The sequence below is a fragment of the Argiope bruennichi genome, chromosome 10 (genome assembly GCF_947563725.1).
Source record: "Argiope bruennichi chromosome 10, qqArgBrue1.1, whole genome shotgun sequence".
In the NCBI taxonomy this organism is placed as follows: domain Eukaryota; kingdom Metazoa; phylum Arthropoda; class Arachnida; order Araneae; family Araneidae; genus Argiope; species Argiope bruennichi.
Window position 1 is genome coordinate 3,314,158 of NC_079160.1, and position 23,987 is coordinate 3,338,144.

General features: G+C 32.4%; 1 protein-coding gene across 1 annotated transcript in view; it reads left to right on the forward strand.

Annotated features, from left to right (window-relative positions):
• The window catches only part of LOC129988392 (cell adhesion molecule DSCAM-like), a 259,443-nt gene that overhangs the window by 201,617 nt on the left and 33,839 nt on the right, over positions 1-23,987 (forward strand). The window contains exons 10-14 of the mRNA XM_056096614.1: positions 5,890-6,009; positions 7,705-7,878; positions 14,355-14,502; positions 17,993-18,141; positions 23,468-23,614. Of these exons, the coding sequence (XP_055952589.1) occupies positions 5,890-6,009; positions 7,705-7,878; positions 14,355-14,502; positions 17,993-18,141; positions 23,468-23,614 (738 nt within the window). The remainder of the gene's footprint in view (positions 1-5,889; positions 6,010-7,704; positions 7,879-14,354; positions 14,503-17,992; positions 18,142-23,467; positions 23,615-23,987) is intronic.

A 23,987-nucleotide genomic window follows, 5' to 3' on the forward strand; every position in this document is an offset into this window, starting at 1 on the left:
TTGTCTCTGCAATGTCAAAGCTTCTGTGTTTTTTTTTTCAAAGTAAATAAAATAAGAATAGATTTTCAGTTTAACAATAATATTTTGATGCCGTATTCCTTTCATTTATAACTTTTCCAAACAATAAAAAGGTTTATCGTACATGATGATTCGAAAGTCAGCATTAATCTCTCAAGGAACCCTAAATAAGCCAGAATCAAGCTCGAATATTTGGCCTCAATTATATAACATAAGTGGTGACACAATTAAAAGTTGAGTAGGTAACATGCACCTGTGATTCGATTTCATTACACAGTAAGATCACTCAACTGGAATATACTTACAGAGTCTTCAGATGATCCCCGGGAAACCAGAGCTTGAATCAGAACTAATTCAATATGGTTTATTGTAGGTTCATTGAGAAGTTGATGGACAAGTTTTCGATATATTTGGCAAATTGCAGCAAGAATTATATTTGTGGCATTCAACATTAAATATTTTGATGATAATTCGAATTTGAACTTCGTCAAGTGTTCTGCTTTTGTATCTCGGATTTCTATACAGGTATCCTGAGGAAATGATGTCTTCTTAGAGGAATTTTCTACTTCTTCTGTGTCTGTAGATTTGTCAGAAGTTTTTTAAACTAAGATTTTTTTCCCTCAAATGGCACTGACTATAAATACTTTATCGGCCATAAACAATAAGACATAAGACAGAATTGCCATATGTTTTATAATCCATATAGATTCTACTATCACCCCCTTTCGTTTGGCAGATTAGATCAAACTCTTTCTGTATATGTATAATAGGATAATTCAATAGTAATTTATGGAACTTTAGTTTTAATGATTAGCATTCTAATGATTATCAGTCATAGGATAACTAAAAGCTCATTTTCAGTCGAGTTTGCCTTGATCATTAATAAGGACATTTAAGCCTAGTTTTAACTACCGATGGTGTTAATTTACCTGCCTATAATTTTTATCTAAAAACTCTGTGTTAAAATAAGGACAGCTTCCTCTTCATAGTTTCCTGAATAAGTTTAAGCAAACGATTTTCGCCACAATTTATGTTAAAAAAGGAATATAAATCTGCCACATTTCTAACTATGCTGAAGTACAATTTCCCTGAGAAAATTTAATAAGCATGATAATTCCCTCCCCCCTCCCTTTTTAACACCGTGTGATGCTTTTCGAATGTTACAATTGTGGCTATTTGAGGATTTTTAACTCTTTTTAATCTTTACTTCCGGAGGCTATTATATACCTTACATTAGGTGCCAGAAATACTTGGTTACATTTTTTTTTATTTACAACATCTTAATCCTTAATTTTTAAAAATAAATACCGAAAATCTATTTCTTTTTATGCATAACGTTTTATTTTCATAATATTTCCGATACATTCCCCAGTCCTCAGGCAGGAACATTGTATAGTTCACAAAATCATTGTACGCTTTAGAGATCTTACAAAGATAGAAAGGAATGTAAGCATTTATCCCATCGATTTAAAAAATCATTTGCATTTTCTAAAGAAAAAATTATCTTCTCATTAAATTCATTTTGTATTTAATATTTCAACAGAATGGAGCTTAAAAGATATGTTAAGAAATAGAGAAAAGTCTTGCGGACTCTAATATGATGATTCGAGAAATCGAAACTGTGATTTCCAGCGGTTCAAAGTTGAATTCGTTTCTCTCCATTCTCTGGAAATCTCTTAAGATTCCTCATAGGACGCGAAATTGTTGTCATCAGGTCTCAAGAAAAATAGGAATATAACTTAAAAATCATGAGAAACGACTAGCGCCTAATTTATAATTAAACAGTTGACTGAAAATAAAAAAATAAAAACATTGACTCAATTTTTATTTTTTGAATAACCAAAGATATAATTATGTATGAATTCCAAAGCATGCGTGGTGAAATTCAGCCCAATTATTCTAAGTATCAGCTTTTTCAGTTCTTGACATTTGCATGATTATTTAAAAACAAAATTACTGAGAATAATTCGCATAGATATTGCTTTCATAGTTAAAAAAAGAGTTTATTCAGCAGTCTTGTAAAATAATACTGATATGTCCAGTTTACTGCTATCAGTCTCATGTTTGATATTATAACTCTGAAATAAATTGATGTTCTTCACAAATTCATAACATAATTATTTATTTGCCATCAAAGAATGAACTTTTAAATAAATATCTCAATATTTTTTTTCTGATGTTTGATGATGTTTCTGATGATGAATATTTTTTTCTGATTTCACAAATTTTGCTTTGTAGATATTATAGAAATAACAAAGAATAAAATCAGTTTTGCTATTTTTTTTTGTGTGCGAATTACTGTAAATATTATAAAATCTTGAATTGATTTCTTTTCCAATTCACTACCAGATGATATCTTGTGAATGGAATCAAAATTTATTTAAATTATTCGTTTTATTTATAATTACGTTTTTCTCTTAAAATACTGATGAATTGTCATCAAAAATATAAATCTGCAAATTTTAAAAACTGTAGCACATCAAGGAGTGAGGAAATTCGACTACAACAATCCATTTTAACAAATTTGAAATAGGTCAAGTGCAAGTGTGTAAAAATTCTTACTTATTAGAAAAATGTTGCAGAATATTTCTCAAGTGATCCAAATGAGTTTTATGGTGAAAAATTCCTTAATTTTGAGCAATGTTTTCTTTTCTCCAATTTCTTGTACTTGTTTCAATGTTTTCTTAGTCGTTTCCAAGTAAAGTTGAAAACAATCAATGTAACATTAAAATCAATGAGACCAAATAAAGTGACCAAGTGAAACTCATATTTTAAAATTTGGTGAATAGAAATGTAACATTTAAATTTTATATTAATCAATGAAACTACTGTTGAAACACAAGTGTGCAAAATTCAACCATTTTTGATTGCGTGGTCCGAAGATATGTAGTGAAATTCAAGAGTATCTATCATGCATCTCTTTTCACTTTTTTCAGGAGTAGTGTCCATTTGAAAAGTGAATTTCCTGGAAACAAATATCATTAAACCGAAACACAAACTAAAATTGTTCTTTGAGTTTTGTTTTACAATAAGATATTAATGCAATACTTTTCTTTTCAAAATAATTCTATTGCGGAAAGCGAAGAAAATGCGAAATATTGAATTCAGCAAATAGATTCGATTTGGCTAGCACTCGAAAGCAAATATTTTAATGCAAAACACAGAAGAAAGGGCGGCTATTGATTTGGAATGCAGAAAGTTTTGAAGAGTTTTTAATCCGTAAAACTATAAAGAAAATTTGATTTTGTAAAACGTTGATTTCAGTGAACGAATGAATATAGTTTAAAAAAATATTTTTAAATAAAAACTTGAAAGAATGAAGCAAAGTAACAAATCAGTGAATGTGTCAGATATTGCCTTTGATATATTGTGAATTGTCAGATATTGCCTTTGATATATTGTGAATTGTCAGATATTGCCTTGTCAATATCAGTGAATTGTCAGATATTGCCTTGTCAATATCAGTGAATTGTCAGATATTGCCTTGTCAATATCAGTGAATTGTCAGATATTGCCTTGTCAATATCAGTGAATTGTCAGATATTGCCTCCTTCAAAAATGGATTACAATTTCAACGATGCAGAAATGCTTAAGATTCGTTCTAGCGAAAAGAAGCCATTTAATGATAAAAAAAATAAAAAAACTGTTTTTAACTATAATTTTGTGACCATAAAAATTGTATGTAATTGATAAAAACACTTTTCCAAAATAATCACCACATAACTTTTATTAATTTGCCTCTAAAAATATTTCATTGTTTTTATTTAACACTAGCCGATACTTTAATAGTGTGTGTGTGTGTGTGTGTGTGTGTGTGTGTGTGTGTGTGTGTGTGTGTGTGTGTGTGTGTGTGTGTGTGTGTGTGTGTAATATTTTACACACAATTATATGTGTAATAGTGTGTGTGTAATATGTGATATTTTAAACTCTTAATTTAAACCAAATTAATTTCCAAAGCTTTATCTTAATTTAACCCATAGTAATTTCATTCTCTTATTTTCTGATCCAATTCCACTTTCTGTTTAATTAATTCAACGGAAGCTGTGTAAAAATTACTGCATTATCAGTTGCCCTTGTCAAAGGTCAACACCTGCATTCATATGACACGTGACCTGAAATCCCATGTTATATAAGACTAGTGATCGTTTGTTTCGCGCCCTCCCTCCCTTCCTTACTTCTGCTTTTGTGTCGCACTGTGGCGGACGTGCCTTGTCCGCGTCTCTGCTTGTAAATAAGTATGCTTTCCTGGAATGGATATTAAAAATAATTTTAAAATGTAATTTAAAATGTAAAAATGTCTCTTCAATGTCTTCCAACCTGCATTATGCTTCAACCAAAATAAGCTTAATTTTTAAATCAGATGGCTGATTCGAAGACAATGAAGAGACTTTCGATTTCTTGACGTCGTTTTATTTCATCTCGGAGACGCACGCATTATGTACAAGAAGGAGCGACGAGCACACACACAACACAGAAAGAAAATGAGGAAAAAGCTCTTGAGCATTTTATCCCTGGTCTTATATAACCTGAGATATTGATAAGGAACGTGTTTCTACATAGTGCTTATATACAATGAGATTTCGATAGGGATTTTCGCTACAAAGTAATATCTACGAGACAAAGGAAACGCAGGGATCTTTTTAAAAAAGAATTTGTCACGTTAGCAGTAATTTGTTCCTTCACTCAGAGTGTGGGAAAGTGAAGCCTTTAGCCGATTCAGCAATTTTACAAAGTTTCTCTTGAATTAATTAAGTAGAGAAAGTGGAATTGGATCAGGAAATAAAAGAATGAAATTACTATGGGCTAAATTGAACTAAAAGTCAAGAAATTAATTAAGTTTTAAATTAAATTTTTAAAATATCATTACATATAATATATAATAATTGAATGATAGGTTTCGCATAAATATACGTTATCTGTTTTCACAAACAATCAAATAATAAACGATAAATAACACTAAGCAGAAATACAACTTGTACTGAATTCCATTGCAGTGCAAAATCGGATTTGAATCGTTCGCTTACTGCAGATGAGAATCAAATATTTATCATGTTTCCAGAAATAAATTTCGGAACTGCGTGAAATAATGCCGCTGAAATTGCAGTTCCACTTTTATTTTTACTTAATGTCGAAGATATATTTTTATCAAAACGGTTTCAAGTGGGTCTCATTTTAGTTATAATTCCCCTGAATTTTGGCAATTTTTGCTACTTATTCGCATTTTAAGGCAGGGTCTCATTTTCATAATGAAAAAATGACTGTTTAAAATGTTTTGAGCTTGTCAATTTACATTCCGTCCTGTCTCCAAATGTCAGATGTTATTTGCAGCCTGACATCTCTCTGAAATAACTTTAAAAAACAATCAAATATTTATGGCTTTCACATCATTGGGGCAATAAGTAAATGTACGAGGAACATTAATAAACGGAAATCGTCGAATCTTTAATGAGGAATGAAATCTGCAGGAAAAAATATGAAGAGGGAAAAAAAGGGGGCATATGCTTTATTTTTTTTTTTTTTTTTTTTTTTTTTCGTGCTAAAACTTTCTCAAACACAGTCAAAAAATTTTAAAGAAAAAGGCACGGCAAAAAAAGTACCTCATGAGGTTTCGCGATTTGATTATACCCAAAATGAAATAGGCATTGAAAGTTAAAAACATGAAAATTCCATTACCCCAACAGCAGCAGATAACCCTTTAAAAATAGTGCTCGCAGTAGTAATATATGGCCGAACCACCGCGAACATCCAAGGAATGTGTTAATAATGACATTTAATAGATATTTAATGTTCCTAGTGGAAATGATCTAAAAATTTCTTTCTTCGAAAATTATTTTTTACCGCTTCCATAATGTTTGCTTTTCTGTATGACAGTCCCCCCACGTTGGAAATCCGAACCCAACGATGTCGACGTCATCAAAGGGCGGAGCATGATGATTGACTGCGAAGCTGAAGGATTTCCGCCTCCGCGATTAACTTGGAGAAAAGCTGAAGGTAAAGTGCCTTTTTTCTTTTCCCCTCTCTCGTTCTCATCTTTTCGAGAACCGAAAAGAAAAAAGAAAAAAACGTGGAAAAGTTACTTCAAATCATTATAAGAATTTTTTCCCGCGAAAAAAGAAAAGAAAATGAGGTGAAATGGTGATGTAATCTCAGAATGTATTTTTAAATAATTAGAAATCATTAAACTCCTTCGAGGCGAATAGAAATCGACAAATAATCAAAAAAAAATTATTGGAAAATGTTATTAGGAAAAAAATGCAGATTTCCTTTCAAGACTGTTATTAAGAATAAAAAGATTCACAACCTTCAAAAAGAGAATTAAGTGCAATTTGCCAATTTCACATAACACGATTCGACGCACAGCGTGCCATTTATTATTATTATTATTATTATTTTACTAAATTAGATGTATTGTTTGGAAATATAAGTTATGACAACTCTATACTATATAACATCATCGCACTAAAGCCATATACATGGGCTGAACTTATATGTTAGTTCAAGCAAACAAAAACAACTCATATTTACAATGAAACGCAGAATTGTAAACTCAAATCAGGACAGCCTCAGTGACCTCTCTAAGAAAGTTTCCACCCTCCACCATTTCCTCTCCCTTTGAGCTAGATAGGCCATTTACGAACTCGTTCGAGATTTTTACAAGCCAGTTAAAATCCAAACAAAATTACTCTAGTTAAGCTCATCACAAGATAAAATAAAATGGACAAAGAGACAATGAACAAAATAAAATGGACATTATATATATATACATATTGTTACGGATATTCCTCCGTCGGAGTTCTTTTCGATGATTTGTTGGGCGATGAAATAGTCCTTCAGAAACAAAAGACGACGACTTTTATTACACACCTAGAGACGAATACACAGAGACGGCAAATATAGCCGCAGTACACAATGTGGCCAGACAGAATTCAGCAGAAGGAGGGAATTCATGTAGCTTCACTCTACGGTTTCTCTAAACTTCTGCAATTCTCCACTGTCTTCTCGCCTTAGCTGTATCCAACTACCGACTGGCTACTCCACACACGACTTGTTGCTGCTTCTACAATAAACGCCAGAACTCGGCACACTGCTCAATTCAGCAATCGCTTGGGCTCCACCCAAAGCTTGTTCTTCGCTGGACTATTTCGCCGTTTTTTCGTTATCCTCTCGATGGCTCGATACACGACGCACGGCAGACTGCTGCATGACGCTGTCGGCCTTTTATAGTTACCGGGAGAGGAATAGAAAAGGTTCTGGACCAATTAGGCATATCTCGATTCCTATTGGCAGAATTGCTAAAATTCTGGAAGTTTCCAGTAATATATATTTTGTCACCACAGTCGCCAAATTAGTCACCAAGTAGCCAAATGGTAGTCAAGTTTGTGTCCAAGCTCTGAGATCATTTACGCGGCACCCGATCAGCATCCAACAAAGCTGACTGTAAAACAGTCTTTCCAGTGATTGAACTGGAATTGGAGGGATATATAGGAATCTATCTAATATTTCTGGGAATTCCTATACAGTAAGAGGTACTGAAGCAATAATTTTGCACATTTCTGTTTGAAACTTTCTTGATCTTGATGCGTCATGTTAATTTCAGATATCGTAAAGGAGTTTATTCTGTTCAATGCCATCATGTTTCGAATTCCTTGAAACATATGAGAACCTTTTTTTCCCCATTCGTTTCAGGAAGTGTTCCAGAGAGCTATAAGCCCATCAGCAGCAGCTCTCACCTACACGTTTTCGAGAACGGATCCCTCACGATACTAGACGTTGGAGAACATGATGCCGGATACTACCTTTGCCAAGCATCCAACGGCATTGGGTCAGGCCTCAGCAAAGTCATAAGTCTCACAGTCCACGGTAAGGCCCTTATCAGCTCTCACAAAGAACAAGACATTAGAACATCTAATTAAAACCAATAGAGTAAGATAATATTTTGTATCTGCTTTCGTGTGGCTTAACTGCATGAATCGTGGTATTCTGTATGGATGCATCACATTATCTGCAGAAAGAAGGCCTTAAAAACGTTATCATGTTAAACGAAAATGTAGATAGTATTTGAAGTATGTTAAAGCATTCGTTGCAATAAAATGATTCTTAGTTTTTTCATTAGTCTTACAAAAACTATAAAAATATTCAAATTAATTCATTTTGTTCTTATTATTTTACCATACGTAACAATATAAAGAAGCCCATCCTTATAAAATTATGTTTAAAACTAATTTCGAAAACTTTAAAAGATGTTTTAAGACAGTTTTCGTCGTTTCGTTTCTGAAATTGTTGAGAAAAAAGTTAGAATTTCGATTCATTCATTAAAACTAAAATAAGATATTTTGAAAACTTTTTCTTAGTGAGAACCTGTTTCTCAATGAATGGGTGATAATTTAGAACTTTCTTCTTCCATACAGTTGTTCCAGCGATTTTTGCATCATACCTTTTTTGATAATACACTTGCAGCCTTCAAATATTATCATATTAAAAAATACAAAATATCAAAGACTAAACACTCAGTGAAGTGAAATATTTTGTCCATTCATTAGAGCAATGATAGGCATATGTTCAAAAAAGAAGCATCGTTTCTGTATGAATATAGTACTGTAATGGAAGAGACTGAGCAATATAAAACACCAACATATTTAAACGAACTTTGTATTCGTGAGTTTATCTCAGTCATAGAGCAGAAATATACGAGGAGTTCGTCTATTCGCTTTCTTACATACCCAGAACCAGCCTTCTCTATGAAGGGCCCCGGGTGCAAGAAACTCATTGGGGCCTACATTTTTTGCAAAGTCGAAAAATATACAAGTACGAACACAAATTACTACTGCATGTTTGTTTAATGAGATGCTATTAATTACTTCAGGAAAATTTCAATTGTTTGCAATTTCTTTTTCGATGCTTAGTGTAACAAGTGCATTTAAGCGTTATGCACACATGCTTGACCGAAGACAATTATTTATTAATTTTAATTTGCTGAAAGAGCGTTCAGCATTTATTATAGTAACTAGCAATGTAAAGAAAAGTTTTAACACAGTTAATACATTTAGAAATAAATCATTATAATTATTAATTAATATATATTGCAAATGTGTAGAGCATTACTTACATGCCTTTCATTCAAATTCAATTCCCGTAGCAAAATTATTATTTGATTAGGTTTTCATCTACATCGTTATTATAAAACTTACAGTTTTGGAAAAAATTTCAAATTCTTGTCTGTTGTCAAATTAAGTTTTTATATCAGTGATTGCTTTGAAATAAAATTTATCTTCTATTTGTACAATAACAATATTCAGTTACAGAGTTAAAAAAATAACATCTAAATTCCTCAACCGGCTTTTTTATAATTTCATCTTCCGCTGTTTAGAAATTTATTTTTTTATTTTTTGGAATTTGCTTTTCAAGAAAATGTTCTGAAAGATTCAAATTACGTGCGATTGCTTTTGCTTCGGCTAAAAATGAGTTACATTTTGTTCTTAAATTTTTGATTTCAGTTTTAAATTTATTGACTAAATTAAAAGCGCAGTCGAGAACAATTGTATTTACTTGAAATAATTTATTGATAGTGCTAATTTTGGACAATACTGTAAACCATACTATTAAACATAAAATAGATGTCATTTCTTGTATAGAATCCGATAGACTTTTAGCTTCGAATACAACTATATTATTATTTGCCTCAATCAATTATTCTAAGGCATTACAAGTTTGTTCGAACTGTATATACACTACTCTAACTGTATCTATTTTGGCTTTCCAATGAGTGTCGAATAACGGCTTAAGAGTAATGTTTAAATGCTTTTACAGAATTTCCCATCTTTTCGTAGATGCAGAAAATAAGCAATATAAACGTTACAATATCCCCCCCAAAAATACTACTGGAAGCTGCATCATAAATTAATAATTTAAAAGAATGTCATAGTTTAGGCACATAAATTCCATGAGGGTTAAGAGCAATTATTCTAGATTGTACTCCTTTATATTCCCCTTTCGATGTTGCTATCGTTGTTATATGCTGGTCCACTACAATCCATAATATCTAAATCAAAGCTCACTTAATATTTCCAATACAGCTTTTGCTAGTCCTTCTCCAGTTACATCAATAAACCCTATGAATGACTCATCTATACTTAATCTTTTCTCTTCAAAATTTGCATGCCTAATAAAGACTGAAGTTTGTTTTATATGAGAAATATCAGAAATAGAATCCCTTTGGATACTATAAATCATCTAAATTTTTCATTTCCTCTGGAAAATAATATATAACTAAAACAAAATACCGAGTCTTGCGTTTTTGAATAAATCAGTCAGCTGCGAAGTTGCTTTTCATCAATTGGCAGTTTTTTTTTTAAAAAAAAAGATAGTAAGTGGTGGAGAATGATCTACCTTCAGTATTCTTAACAAAACTCCTTTGTGTTGACAAGTCTGTTTTTTACATAAAACATTTTCAACGTATCATTCATAATGCTTGGTCATAAATCTGAATCATCTATATATACTTGATCACATTTGTTATCGTCATTACTTTTAGGTTCAATCGTATTTGTATAAAAATATGATTCTTCAAATATTTTCAATTTCAACACTTTCAGTACAAGATTTTATAGTTTGTGCGTTTTTTTTTTTTTTTTTTTTTTTTTTTTTTTGCAGTTGGAGCTTGAATTGTAACTTCTGAAGTCGAAGCAATTTCATTTGCCAGAATTACTTCGTTGACAAGAAAACAGATCTACTCATAACTTTTTGAAATATAGCTTTTCTTCTTTTTTCTTTTCTACTAATTTTCTTTTTTGAAACCGAGTCTTGACACCCAGAGGGATACTTCCTTGGTATGGACATGATTAGATCTAACAATATTAAACATTTTAAAGTATGAATTATCAAAGTAATATATGAAATTTAATTTAGTAGGTGAGATAAATGGCCGTACTTTATGCTTATAATATGTTGCACATTTGTACTGAGCTGTAATATATCTAATATATCTGTAAACTTCACATATTTCAAAATCCATTGATTTTTCCAGTTAAATTCCGTCCTCTCTTCGTTCCATCCCACTATTACTGTCAATCAATCCCCTCAATTGCGGAGCCACGGTGCATAGCATCCGCCGCAACCTCCCCCCCCCCCCAGATGGGCAGCCCTGTACATACCACTGTATTTCCCATTTCATCAATAGCAGTTGATCTGTTTACTAATGGGACTCGTGAGCCAAAATGGATGTTATGGAGTAGAAGGGCAATTCTTTTGATATTTGTTTAGTTGATTTCAAAAAAACAAAAACATTCTTGGTAACATGAAAGAAATACAAGATGAACATAAAAGTCTTGCCCTCGTGTTAAAATGTATTGCACAAAAGCAATTACTCTTAGTCGCATGTTTCTTATTGTAAATTCATTAATAAACTTTTAACTAGATCAACTAGTTTTGCACATTCCAATTTGCAGCTAGAAAAATATTATTACTATAATTATATTATTTTAATTTTTAGCACAAACTGTTCTAATATAAATCATGTCTGGCAGCCTATCTTCGTTGTTTGATTATCAATAAATGGACATAACTTCAAATGCCAAAACACTCCCTTGATAGAAATGGCTGATATTTCATAAAAACAGAAAAAACATTGCATTTTCTCTCTTATCAATTCCATTTCATTAAAAATTGACATTTCATTATTTCTTACATGTATGGATTAGCTAAGCCATTTGATCAGTGATAAAAAATTAAGAACATGTCTATGCAACGGAACATTTTGCATTATTATCCTCAACGATTATTTCAAAGTGGTGTTTCGTTATAAAGGAAATAATTTATGTTGACCATGCAGAACTATTTTTATATTTACATGAAAAAAAAATATTAGAGCTTATCCTTTAACCAGCGAAATTTATTTTTTAAAGTTCTTCAAGTCCCACTTTTTTTTCAAGTGATGACGCATATACGCATGGAACGCAATACAAATTATCGCATTGTAAAATTTCCAAAAAAAATCATAATAAAGCGAATAAAATTTCATTTTTATCAGATGATAAATTACACATAGAATCTGCCAAAATGAAAATTTGAACTTTCTTTTATAATTTTCACTTTTACTGTAAACAGTTTGAAAAAATATCTATATAAATGAATCAATCGTCCAGTCCCAACTATTTGACCAATTTCACGAATTTTTATTTTGTAGGGAAGTTTATGCTCTCTAAATATATAATCAAGGATCACCTACTCTCCTTCACCCATCACTTTCAAGTGAAATAAAAAAAAAAACTTTTTCTCATTTCTTAAGGAGAAGTTTTGCGACAGAGTTCACCAACTCAAAGCATGAGAACGAATCCTAAAAGTTTTCTTTCATAGCAAATCTTAGATATGCCATTAAGGGTCTTTTGCGTTTCAATAATGAACAGTTGTGGAAGAAATCGAAAAAGTACTGTCTTCTTGTACACTCTCTATAGAGAAATATAGCAATAAAATTCGCCAATCCCAACTACAGTACCGATCTCAAACAGTTTTATTTCTTACGAAAGCGCATAACTCCTAGATATGGCATCACGGATTTTTCTGCACCATATCGTTCTCTGTTTTCATGAGAAGTTAAAAAGACATTATTTTCTGAACATTATCTATAGAGCAAATCTTGACATATTCCTAGAAGAAATCATTATACCGATTTCGAAAATATTTGTTCCATATCATTTTTGATCTCTTGATAAGTTCTCTAAATAAGTCATCACCCCATCTATCCCCTTCCACAATCGTATCAATGAGTATCAAATAAATTAGTAAAAATATCATTCCAAGATAACTGTCAGAATTTTCCCAATAATAAATTTTCTGCAGCATATCATTTTTTTTCCTTAATCAAAATGTCTAAAATACTGAGAATAAAAAACGAATCATAATGATTAAGAAAATAAAATGAACGTTAAGACCTGTCATTAGAAAAAAAAGTAAATATCTTTTTTCGTATTAGAAATAGGATAAATTAGCTGTTGCAGTGGAGAAATATTTCTTTATTCAGAACTTACCAAAAAACTAAAAATGTTGCAACATGACTTTTAGTTTGAGAAACATTTTTAAAAAGTGTACAAAATCCAGGCAGCTATGATAAGTATAATTCACTCGCAGGTGAATTATACTTTTTCATGAAAACTTTCAAAGCACCCTAGCAAATCTGTTTTGGTGGTAAAGAAGATAATGTATCAGTGAAAGCAAACATTTGTAACCGTAGTTTTAACAATCTAAAGTTTAAAAAAATCCACAATGTTATGAAATGATGAAACTGGTTGGATTTTTATTACAATAATGTAAAATATTGTTGCAAATCTTTAAAAAATTATTCAAATTATGTAATAATATAAGCGATAATTAAACTCATAAATTTCAAAAAGGTGTGAAATTATTACTTTCGGAAGTTAATATCATAGAATTGGATAATCTTTTTCTCTGAGTGTATAATTACATTTACTTGTCACTCAAAATGTCAACTGATGATCCCCTCTTTTGACATAATTCTGGGAGCACGATTCATTTTGGCATATGTTGTGAATGTAAATTATAACGATATAAGTATTTGTGTAAATATATACTAATCATAAAGATGAATGTGTGTGTATTGGTGCTTTACAACCCATACCGTTTGACCTGCAGCAACTAAATTTGGATAAGTGATTAAATATTAAACCGAACTTTGATGTTTTTCTGCGATAAATTCCGAAAGTATTATTTCACAAAAATGAATTTTGCGCCGTTTTAAAATATAAAATTGTCTTTCTAATTGCACCAATTTGATAATCGTGGAAAATTTTACTAAATTTTGTTAATTTAATATATATATATTACTTTAATTTCCAACAATAAATTACATTGGTGTCTTGAATTCTAAAGCATTTTCATTGTTTCATCCAATATTTCGTCGCTGCATTTTCCTTCATTGTTGAAAGCTAGAAAGGAAGATCCTGTTTAATATCTGTGTAGTTTACGAGACAAATAAAAAGAAATGAAATTACAATTCCGTGAAATTTAGAAGTTAGATGAACCAAACATTTGCCTCTTTAATAACTCACTGATCTCCATTCAAAAGGTTCATTTACTCAATACACAGAGTGAGTGAGACAATTAAAATAAAACGATTTTGTCAAACAATTTGGTGAAATCACGGGCATGAAAATATATCCAAGCGAATTAACTGAAATCAAATGTAGCAAATAATCTCAATTAGCCAGTGGGTCGCCTAAAGCGACTAGCAGTATATAGAGTTAAACGACTTAACAAAGATTTGTTAATAGGAAAATATACATTCGGCGATAGCTTCAGAAATTTGATATTCTAATCTCTTCCAGTGGCTGCACATTTCACGAATAAGTTCCATGCAGAGATAGTGAAAAAAGGACAAGATGCAAAATTGTCCTGCCAGGCGTATGGGGAGAGACCACTCAGCATCCTCTGGACAAAGGACAAGCAGCCGCTCAATGCGAAACTCATGTCTAGGTAAGATAAAACCTTCGCAGTCTGAGACTGATGTAGGGATTCCTGTGATCCTCAGGGTGCCTCTTTTGACTTGTGAGATATTTGTATTTACTCCTCCCTATATCTTTAATAAAAATTCTTAAGAATTATATTTTCTTCTGTTGATCATTTTGGAGCCTTCCTGCTTCACTGTCCTACGTCAACATGGTAATCTAATGATGAGTCGGTTTTAATAATAGCAGCTTCCAGTGCAAACACTTCATTCTCTCTGGGCTACCATCTAGAGATTGAAATATATGACACTGTATTAGTCATATGTGTATTGTTAAAACAGAATGTAGAATATTCTAATTTAGTGACAGATGTTTCTGTGTTAAAAAATATATATATTTTCGTTCTTTTGGTAAAGATTTTAGAATGTTTCGGGGATGTTTTTCAATTGAATTATTCGATATCTCACAAGAATTTCTCTACCTTGAACCTGCTGGCAGGTTTAGGCAATTTGCATTCTTACGTAATATAATTTAGAAGGCTCTTTTTAAATAAATTGTTAGTTAAATTTCAAGTCTTAACAAATATAACGTTCCAACAAATATAAAATATGTATAGTTTTTAAATATATTTCATAAAAAATGACTAAACAAATAAAACATAATTATTTATTAGAGATTTTCCTATTAACATATTAAAATGTTTATCTATTATGAGATTATAGCGAAATATGTAGAAATTAACTTTTGCGTTATACACTTTTTCAATCGCAGTTTCAAAGACATGGAGTCAACGACTCCATAAATAGCAAGGAAAACTTTGAGCAGAATAATTCAGTTATGCGCACGTGTTCAATCTTCAGATTTCTGTCAATGTACCACTAAAGGAACAACTTGAAAGGACTGAAGAGATGATTGTATTGAAGGATAAAAAGAACCACGTGATAATCAGAGCTAATGAACGTAATAATTTGACTCCCGTCTCCAGATATGGGTTAAATGAGCAATTTTATACATTGACGAGGTAAGCGTATGCTGTGATTCCATTAGGTCTCTTCATGAGACACCTTACTTTTAATTTTCCACCCTGATTATGAAACTTTCAGATCTTCTTTATTATCTATGCCATACATACCCGATTGTATCTCTAATTAGAGCGAAATACCCATCCAAGGTAGCGAAGAAAATTTTTCGCATTTATTACATTGTCCTACACTTAACGTTGTTTTATCTTTTAAAAGATGAATTCAATTATTTCATAAAAAAATTAGCTGTAAAGTAAATTCGTAAAAAAAATAAAAAATGGCGTTAAAGATATGAGAAAAAAACTTTGTAATGTGATTTCATAAAGCCAGATCGATCATTTTTTATCGAACGGACATCAGGCATTGTCAATAAAGTGCAACGATGGTTTCAAAAGCTTGAAGAAATTGGTAACATTAACGATCTTCCAAAAAGTGTCAGAGTAAGAATTGAACATTAGTTTAATACCATGCACCCAATGCTCTTCTGATATTATTTCTCATGGTATTATTTCTAAGTCCTTGCCACACCAGGCTGAGATACTGAAGTATTCTAGAGTTGTATAACAAATGCTGAGTTTACTATTATAAAATAAATATCTATCAGCAATTACTATAGGGTAGTGATTTCCTTTGAAATTCTTCGAGCTATTAATATTTAGTATCAGATAATTCCTATTGTTATAAATTTGATTTTGGTATTAATAATTTACAGATGTAAACTATTAATGTAAGTGATCAATTTTTCCTTTCTCGTGTCCAAAAGATATGAAAAGAAAATATTGTAATCGTCATAAAATTTCGAAGTCGAAATTTTGACTAATCTATATGTTGCAGACCTCCCTGAGTCTTAAAAATAAATTGTTGCTTAATGTTTGTCTACTTGCACACTCATGTCGATAAATTAAGGATAATTCAGAGTCACTCGGAACTCTAAAATACATATATCACTCGTAAAATGACTACACACATCTTCAAATATCATATGCAAATTACAGGAAGCCACCAGATGACACCGACAGTACGTCACAATGACGAGTGTAAGAGAGTGATGTATAAGGAATACAAGCCAAGAAGCAAAATTATTCGCAAGCGCTTTATAAGCCTTTCAGTGCAATAACCGCATAGTTATGACACAAAGGAGACATTTGGATGATTTTTTACGTGATAGAATTATCGGCCATCTGGAATGTGGGCATACCCAGCTGGAAGTATCCGAGGAACTTGGAATCGCCCAGAGTGTCATCTCCAGGCTTTGGCAACGATTCCAAGATGATGGTAATGTGAGTAGACGTTACAGCACAGGTCGCCACCGAGTTACAACGCCGAATGAGGACCGGTATTTGGCAATTACTGCCAAAAGAAACAGACGGAGCACAGCATCAGACCTGTCTCGTCAGTTTTCTTCAGTCACTGGTACGACAGTTTCAGGACAGACCGTGTACAGACGCTTAGGACAGATTGGTCTATACGTTCGTAGGCCTGTCAGATGTGTTCCACTTACTGCAACTCACTGTCGCCTGCGGTTAGCCTGGAGTAGAGAGCATGCATTGTGGACACCGCAACAGTGGGCTTGTGTGATGTTTTCCGACGAGTCCAGGTTTAGCTTGCCGTCTGATTCTCGCCGGACTTTCAAATGGAGAGCGCCAGGTACCCGTTACCACCAAGAGAACATCACTGAACGACACCGTTACGGTGGTAAAGGATTGCTCGTTTGGGAAGGAATTATTCTGGGTTCCAGAACTGACCTGCATGCTCAAATTTGAGCCATGACAGGCCAAATCGGGACGTCATTCTGGAACAACATGTACGTTTGTTTCGGGGAGCCATGGGCGCAGAATTCGTGTTCATGGATGACAACGCCCATCCTCCCCGTGCAAACATCGTAAACGAATGCCTTCGATCGGAGGATATCATTCGTATGGACTGGCCAGCATTCTCACCGGTCTTCAATCCAGTAGAGCATGTGTGGGACATACTTGGCCGACCAGTTGCAGCCGGTCAACCACTTCCTACATGTCTACCGGAACTTCGGAGAGCATTGCTTGATGAGTGTTGTAATATTTCCCAAGATCAGATCGATAATTTGATTCTCAGCGCGCCTAGACGTTGTACGAATTGTATTGCATCGTCTGGGAGACTTACTATGTATTAACCATCGTACTAACCATGTAATATTGGTTTTTGTAATTTGCTCCAGGGAACAAAAAAAATCACAATTTTTATTAATGATATCAAACATGTTGCATCTTTATAGCTCTTTACCTTTTGTTTAATAAATAGGCTTTGCAAATAAGTCACTTTTTTTTTTTTTTTTTTTGCTTTTGACTTTTTTTTTCCTGAACTTGCATTATTCTTAATTTATAGACATGGGTGTAGATATAATAGTTTTTCTGCAGTAACTTTTTTCATGAAGTAAAAAAGAACTTTGTGCAAATGACGCTTTCATACTTCTAAATTTATAAGCTAACTTTTGAAATCTTCCCTTTTGCACGGCAGATATCGGCAGACTGAGACTGTTTTCACCAATGGAACTCTGTCGGAACTCCTCATCGAATCCGTGGACCGGAGCGACTCCGCTCTGTTCACCTGCTTGGCGAGAAACTCGTATGGGAAAGACGAGTCCAACATTCAACTGATTATTCAAGGTAAGCGTTCAGAAAGAGCCTAAATAATAAAAGGTGGAAAGCGATTACTTTTTATTTTGTTCTAAAAATATCAAACAAAACTCTGTAAAATATTTTCTTTTAAAGGCTGTGTCATGTTTATTTATTTATTTATTTTTTTTACTTTTTTCTTTTTAAAAATAAAAATTTTCGTAAATGGACATTATTTCTAAAAACAGGATACAAAAATCTTCCAAAATATTCTGCAAAACAGATTGTTAGTCACCAAATGTGCCATATTATTCTTAGAAGAGTAATGCTCAAGAAAGAGTGTTCTATATTGTATTTAATTACATTTTCGATTTATTCAGAATAATAGGTTTTTCCTCAATAACTCCGGAGCAGATTATCGTATAAAAGCTATTCTTGTAATATTATACTGTTAAATTCAAAATGGCTGATAGAGTAGAGGTTTGCCTCTCATTCTCTATTAAAATTTCATTGTTTGAGGATTTCTACTCATTTTAACTGTGCAAACGTTTCACAGTCAACTTCTAATTTTTAAAAAAGTCAATTTTTCAAAATGTATCATTTGTAAAAGTGCTTTGCATATTTTTATTTCAAATTGAATAGAAATATTTCTGATTTAGCGTCCATTGGATACCATTTGATGAATGAACACATTTGATTTAGAAGACGGCTGACTGTTATTATTTTTAAAAAATGCAGAAGTTAGGTAAACAGCCCTCTCTAACATAACATCGGTTTTAAGCCGACATTCGTTTAGTAAATTGCGTAAAGTAGCCAGAGGTAGTAACCTCCCCAAAACTTTCTCACCTACCTCTCTAATAAGGATTTTATTATCCTCCCCCCTTGTAAAATCTTTGGAGATTCATCTCTTGCATGTGATTAATACACAAGTTTCCGAAAATCGAATGTATATTTTAGACCTCCTTTTGCTCAACCGATTGAACCCACATTTTGACATATAACTACAGTCGTAATTTAAAAAAATCAAATACCAAATTTCATTTATTTCAATGATCGTTATCGCTTACCGACAGCCGGACAACCTTTTAACATTTTTGGTTCAAGGTTTTACAAATATCTATACTTTGTATATATCTATTTTACGTATCAAATTTTGAATATGGGCATTTTGTATGGTTGGATTGTTAACTGTTTTTAGTTATATTTCTTGGATTTTCTCACCTGTTTATCTGTCTAACGCTTTACATTTTATAGTTATCGCTTTCACTTGTTCTCGGTCAACCTTCTCATTTGAATAGATTTCGTTCAAAACTTGATAGAACCTGCTAATTGAGTGTATATACGAAATCCTTTATGATGAAAATACTTTATCCATCTAGATAAAGAGTTCTCTTTTGAGTTATCAGACAGATATAATTCTAAAAATGTATTTTCTGAAAGGTATGAAACTTATATAAGATTTGCCATCATCTCGCATTCGAATTTCGTGGTCATTGCAATACTTTCTCTTTAAATAGGAGAAAATGCACAGAATACAACGGTTGTTATAATTAAGCGCAGACGCAAATCAAACTTAAAGCATTGTTATTCTATAGTGCCCGACTTTCTGTTTTGTGCAATTATCTGAACTAGAGAGCTGAATATATTTTGCTTCTTGTAATGTGTAGAATTTTTTTTTTTGTCTCCGGCTGGCCATAAAGTGACTCACATCGGCAAAATCATTTATAAGTTATTTTATATTAGACTAGTGGGAGTAGTCTCACTGAAACTTTCCTGCAAACTCCCCAATAGATTTCTTGCATACTTTCCAATTCCCTTTCCTCTACATAAAATTGTGGACCTTTAATAAGGCTGGGAATACCTTGCACTGCATTGGTGAACTATAATTCTTTGACAGGAATCCGGTAATTTTACTGAAACACAAGAATAAGTATTTTGGACGTCGATTGGCGCCAAAATTCGACACGAAACTTCTCTTGTAGTCAAAAAATAACATACGTAATTTACTTATAATAACATACGTAATTTATAAGTCATTGATTTCACGCACATGCGAAAGTACTTACCGGCAAGTGGTCAACGGAAGTAGTTCAAACTTTGATGAATATCTATATTTAAATGATAATTCTGTCTTTTAAATTTTATTTGCCTAAATCTTTGCGTTTTGCAGTTCACTCAAACAGCTAGAAAGGCTAGCAGTAAATGGGCTTCGTGCCAAATTTGATAGAAATCAACACATTCGGGATAATTTCATAGACTCCATTTCAGCCGTTTAACTCAATGCATTTTTGAGTTACTGCATTAACAGGCAGATAAATATAATGCCTGAAATGTGTTTTTCGAACTCAGGAAGATCTGAAAAGTGGAGATTCGTCAAAATCTCGAGTTCGAATTTTTTGACGATTACAATACTTTCTCTGTACTTCGTGTACGAGAAAGTGAAAAAAGTCACAAAGTTAACTAGTTCGGGTTACTAATGGAAAATTTCAGCAAAATTCAATAGCCATTCTGATATTTACAATGCATATCCAGAAAGAGTATACTTTACTAATTTATACTATGCTTTGCGTTCTTATTCATTCTCAAGTAATATTTGTGATGTTTTTTTATGTTGTTAAGATTACCCTTTTTATACACCTCAAAGAAAAGGCATCATTAAACTGTTTAAATTCTATTTATCATTTATTTAAGAATAAAATCATATTACTGTCTCCTCCAAGGGGAAAAATGACTCAAAAATTTATTTTCTGCATTATGATTGTTTTCAAAATCAGAGACAATTAGAAAATTACCAACAGAAAAGTTGTAAGTACTTAATAAATAAATTGTTAAAAATTTTGTTAATGCATTTTTTTTCTGGTATCTAACACATGCAAACAGTGACAAATTCGATGAAAATGTATAACTTCTGTGTAAAGATCGTGTACCCTATTTCATCCATCTAGCTTGTTGTATTTTTGAACTATCCTATTAGCAAACAGATCGACATAATTGAAAAATAAATCCTCTCACTAGAATTGTGGAAATTTATTATAACTTCGAAGTTAAATATTTTGACGATTGCAATGTTTTCTCTTTACTTGGTTCCTAAACGAGAAACTAGCTCGAAAAATGTGCAATGACTGTCTTCAATGAGTATAATCTGAAATGCGTGTATCCGAAATTCTGACATCTGAAACGGCACCAGTATCTGGCGCGCTGATGGATAGCACATCGGGACGCATGCTCATTAGCATTAGCAGCGGTCTGTTGCACCCGCAGGAAGTTCGCCAAATGCTGCGTCTATTAGCGATATCTCTCTGCCGTGATGATGATGAGAGCTCGCCCGATAGCTTAATAGCAAAATCTGTAAAGATCATTTTACTCGCTGCTTTGTGCATGCCTTCAGAGACAGCATCATGCTATGGATAATCGTACGCTTCAGGATATGAAGGAACAGAATATGCTACAGACTGAAAATCCTGAGAGGATTTTTTTAAAAATATTTTTCCGTATACGGAGTTTAGAAAAACTCGCATCTCCCTATTTTAGAGCCTTCCTGAGTATAAAAACCCATTTTTGACATTACGTCCATTTCTAACAAAGATAATTGAAAGACACTTTGAGTGAGACGGATAAAATTTAGTATATTGTCCTTACGCCAAATTTTTAGATTTCTGTCAAAGTTGAACAAAAGCCATTCAAAGAGAGCCTCTCTGTCCTAATATGAGTCAACATGATAATTGCAAAGTGGAAAGAGAACTAGATGGATGAAATTCGGGGCATATCTGCAGTGTAGACACCTATCAAATGTTAGGCCAAATCCAAAGAGGGGTTTTCTCCTGAGAAGCACGTTTTTGTGCAGAAATGTAGATTTTCTCTGTTATTATTACTTCCGCTCACTTTAGAATTTGGAATTTCACACAACCTTGAAACGTGATCAATCGCTTATCTCACGTTTCACCCTCTGTATTAAATATTTAAATCGTCTTTCTCCAACTTAATTCAAAGACATGAAGGGTATTTTTTATGAAATTCTATTCAGATATTAAAAAAATTTTCTAGCATTGTTTCGACTATGGATTGAATAGAAAATGTATAGGGATAGCTTTGAAGAGAATAAGTTTTTAATTTTCAGTTTAAGTGAAATTAATTTTTAAATTTCAGAAGCATGTAAAAGCGATAACTCAAAAACGCAATGATTTAAATATATCAAATTTGGTATGACATTTTGTGACTACAATTGCAGTTTTTTTTTTTTTTTTTTGTCAAATTTCTGTTTAAATAGATTGGGAAAAAGGCATCTAAAACACAAATTCGCTTTTATTAGAGTATACGAAAAAATTTTGGTAAGACCACTCCAGCTGGTTTCATCTGTGTTATCTGGTTACTATTTTATTAAAATGTGGTATGTTAATTTATATAAAACCATTTTATTCATGCAAAGCTTATATAGGTTTCTCCTGTATTATTGTATGCGATTACTGATGTTGTCACAAAATATTATATGTCACTAGTGAAATACGGATACAATAGCGGTAATTTACTTGTATTTAAATGCTTGCAGAGAGTGCTGATTGGAATATTAAACTTTTTATACTCAAATGCCTTAAATAACGCTTCTTTTCTTAGTATAGAGGTACGATTATTTCACTTCAAATACTTCTTAATTGTATTTGTTCCCATTAGCTCGTTATGGATTATTTGTATTGGCATTTACTATTGTACAACATTATTAATATACTGTTATTACTCAAGATGAAAATGTGTTCTTCTTTATTTTCTTCTTTATTTGTTCATTACTCAGTCTTTGTTGGCATTAGTTCTTTGTGGATCCTCAAGAAAGAAAATGTTTTGGTCTTTTTCATTTAATAAAATCAACACTGACTATTCTTTATGCTGCATTCTCTGTGTGAAGAGAATTGGAGATACTTATAACACTGTCCACGGTTATCACATTTCATATAAGATGCTAATAACTACTTGGTATAAATGACAAATGTGTTGGAAATAAAAAAAAGTGAAACATTGCATATAAAAAAAATCCAAATACTAATAACAAATTTAACTAAACGTTAAATTTAATATAATATTTTAGCTATATTAAATGTACAGTACCAAGGATCAAGCAAATAAACGCTTCTCTATAGAAATGAGTACATACTTTCATGCAGGAATATTTTGATATGAAAACATTTAAGATGTATGATCCTTTCATCGTCCTCAACTTTACTGCACGAATATATCATTAGCACTGAAAAATTTATTAATCTTAATAACTTATTAAAAAATAGCAGACAATACGAAAAAAAAAAAACTCCCAATAGTCTAGAAATCCTCGATTTGTTTGATTTTCAACGCAGTCACCTGTAAAGTCATTCTTTTCGCTTCCTTCCAGAGAAGCCAGACATTCCTCAAGAGCTGCGTGTGACGCGGAGCACGAGCCGCACGATCGACATCTCCTGGTCCCCTCCTTACAGCGGGAACAGCCGCCTCCTCAAGTATCTTTTGGTTTACGAAGAAAGTGGAGATCCACTTTCGACAAGTGAGTGACTCCTTTTCATTTTCAACTGGTGCTTTCCCTTAATGATTATATTAGGAATTTTCCACTCTGTATTAGCTTGCTTCCTTCTAAACGTCTTTGTAGTAGTAGAAGTGTTGTACATAGAATCCTTATTTTCAATATGCTAACGAATTTGCTTACAAATGACCGACGTATTCGAATTAAAACCTACTGCATTAATCAGGTCCCATTGCATTTGAAATGATTTGGGGAACGATGAAAAAAGTCAACCCGCCAAGCTCATTCTCAATTACGACTTGAGACATTTAGTAACCTTCGGTTGTGCCCATTATGATGTTCCTCCTTTTCATTTTTAATGAATAGGTTAAATTACTTTTCAGCTTCAACACATTTC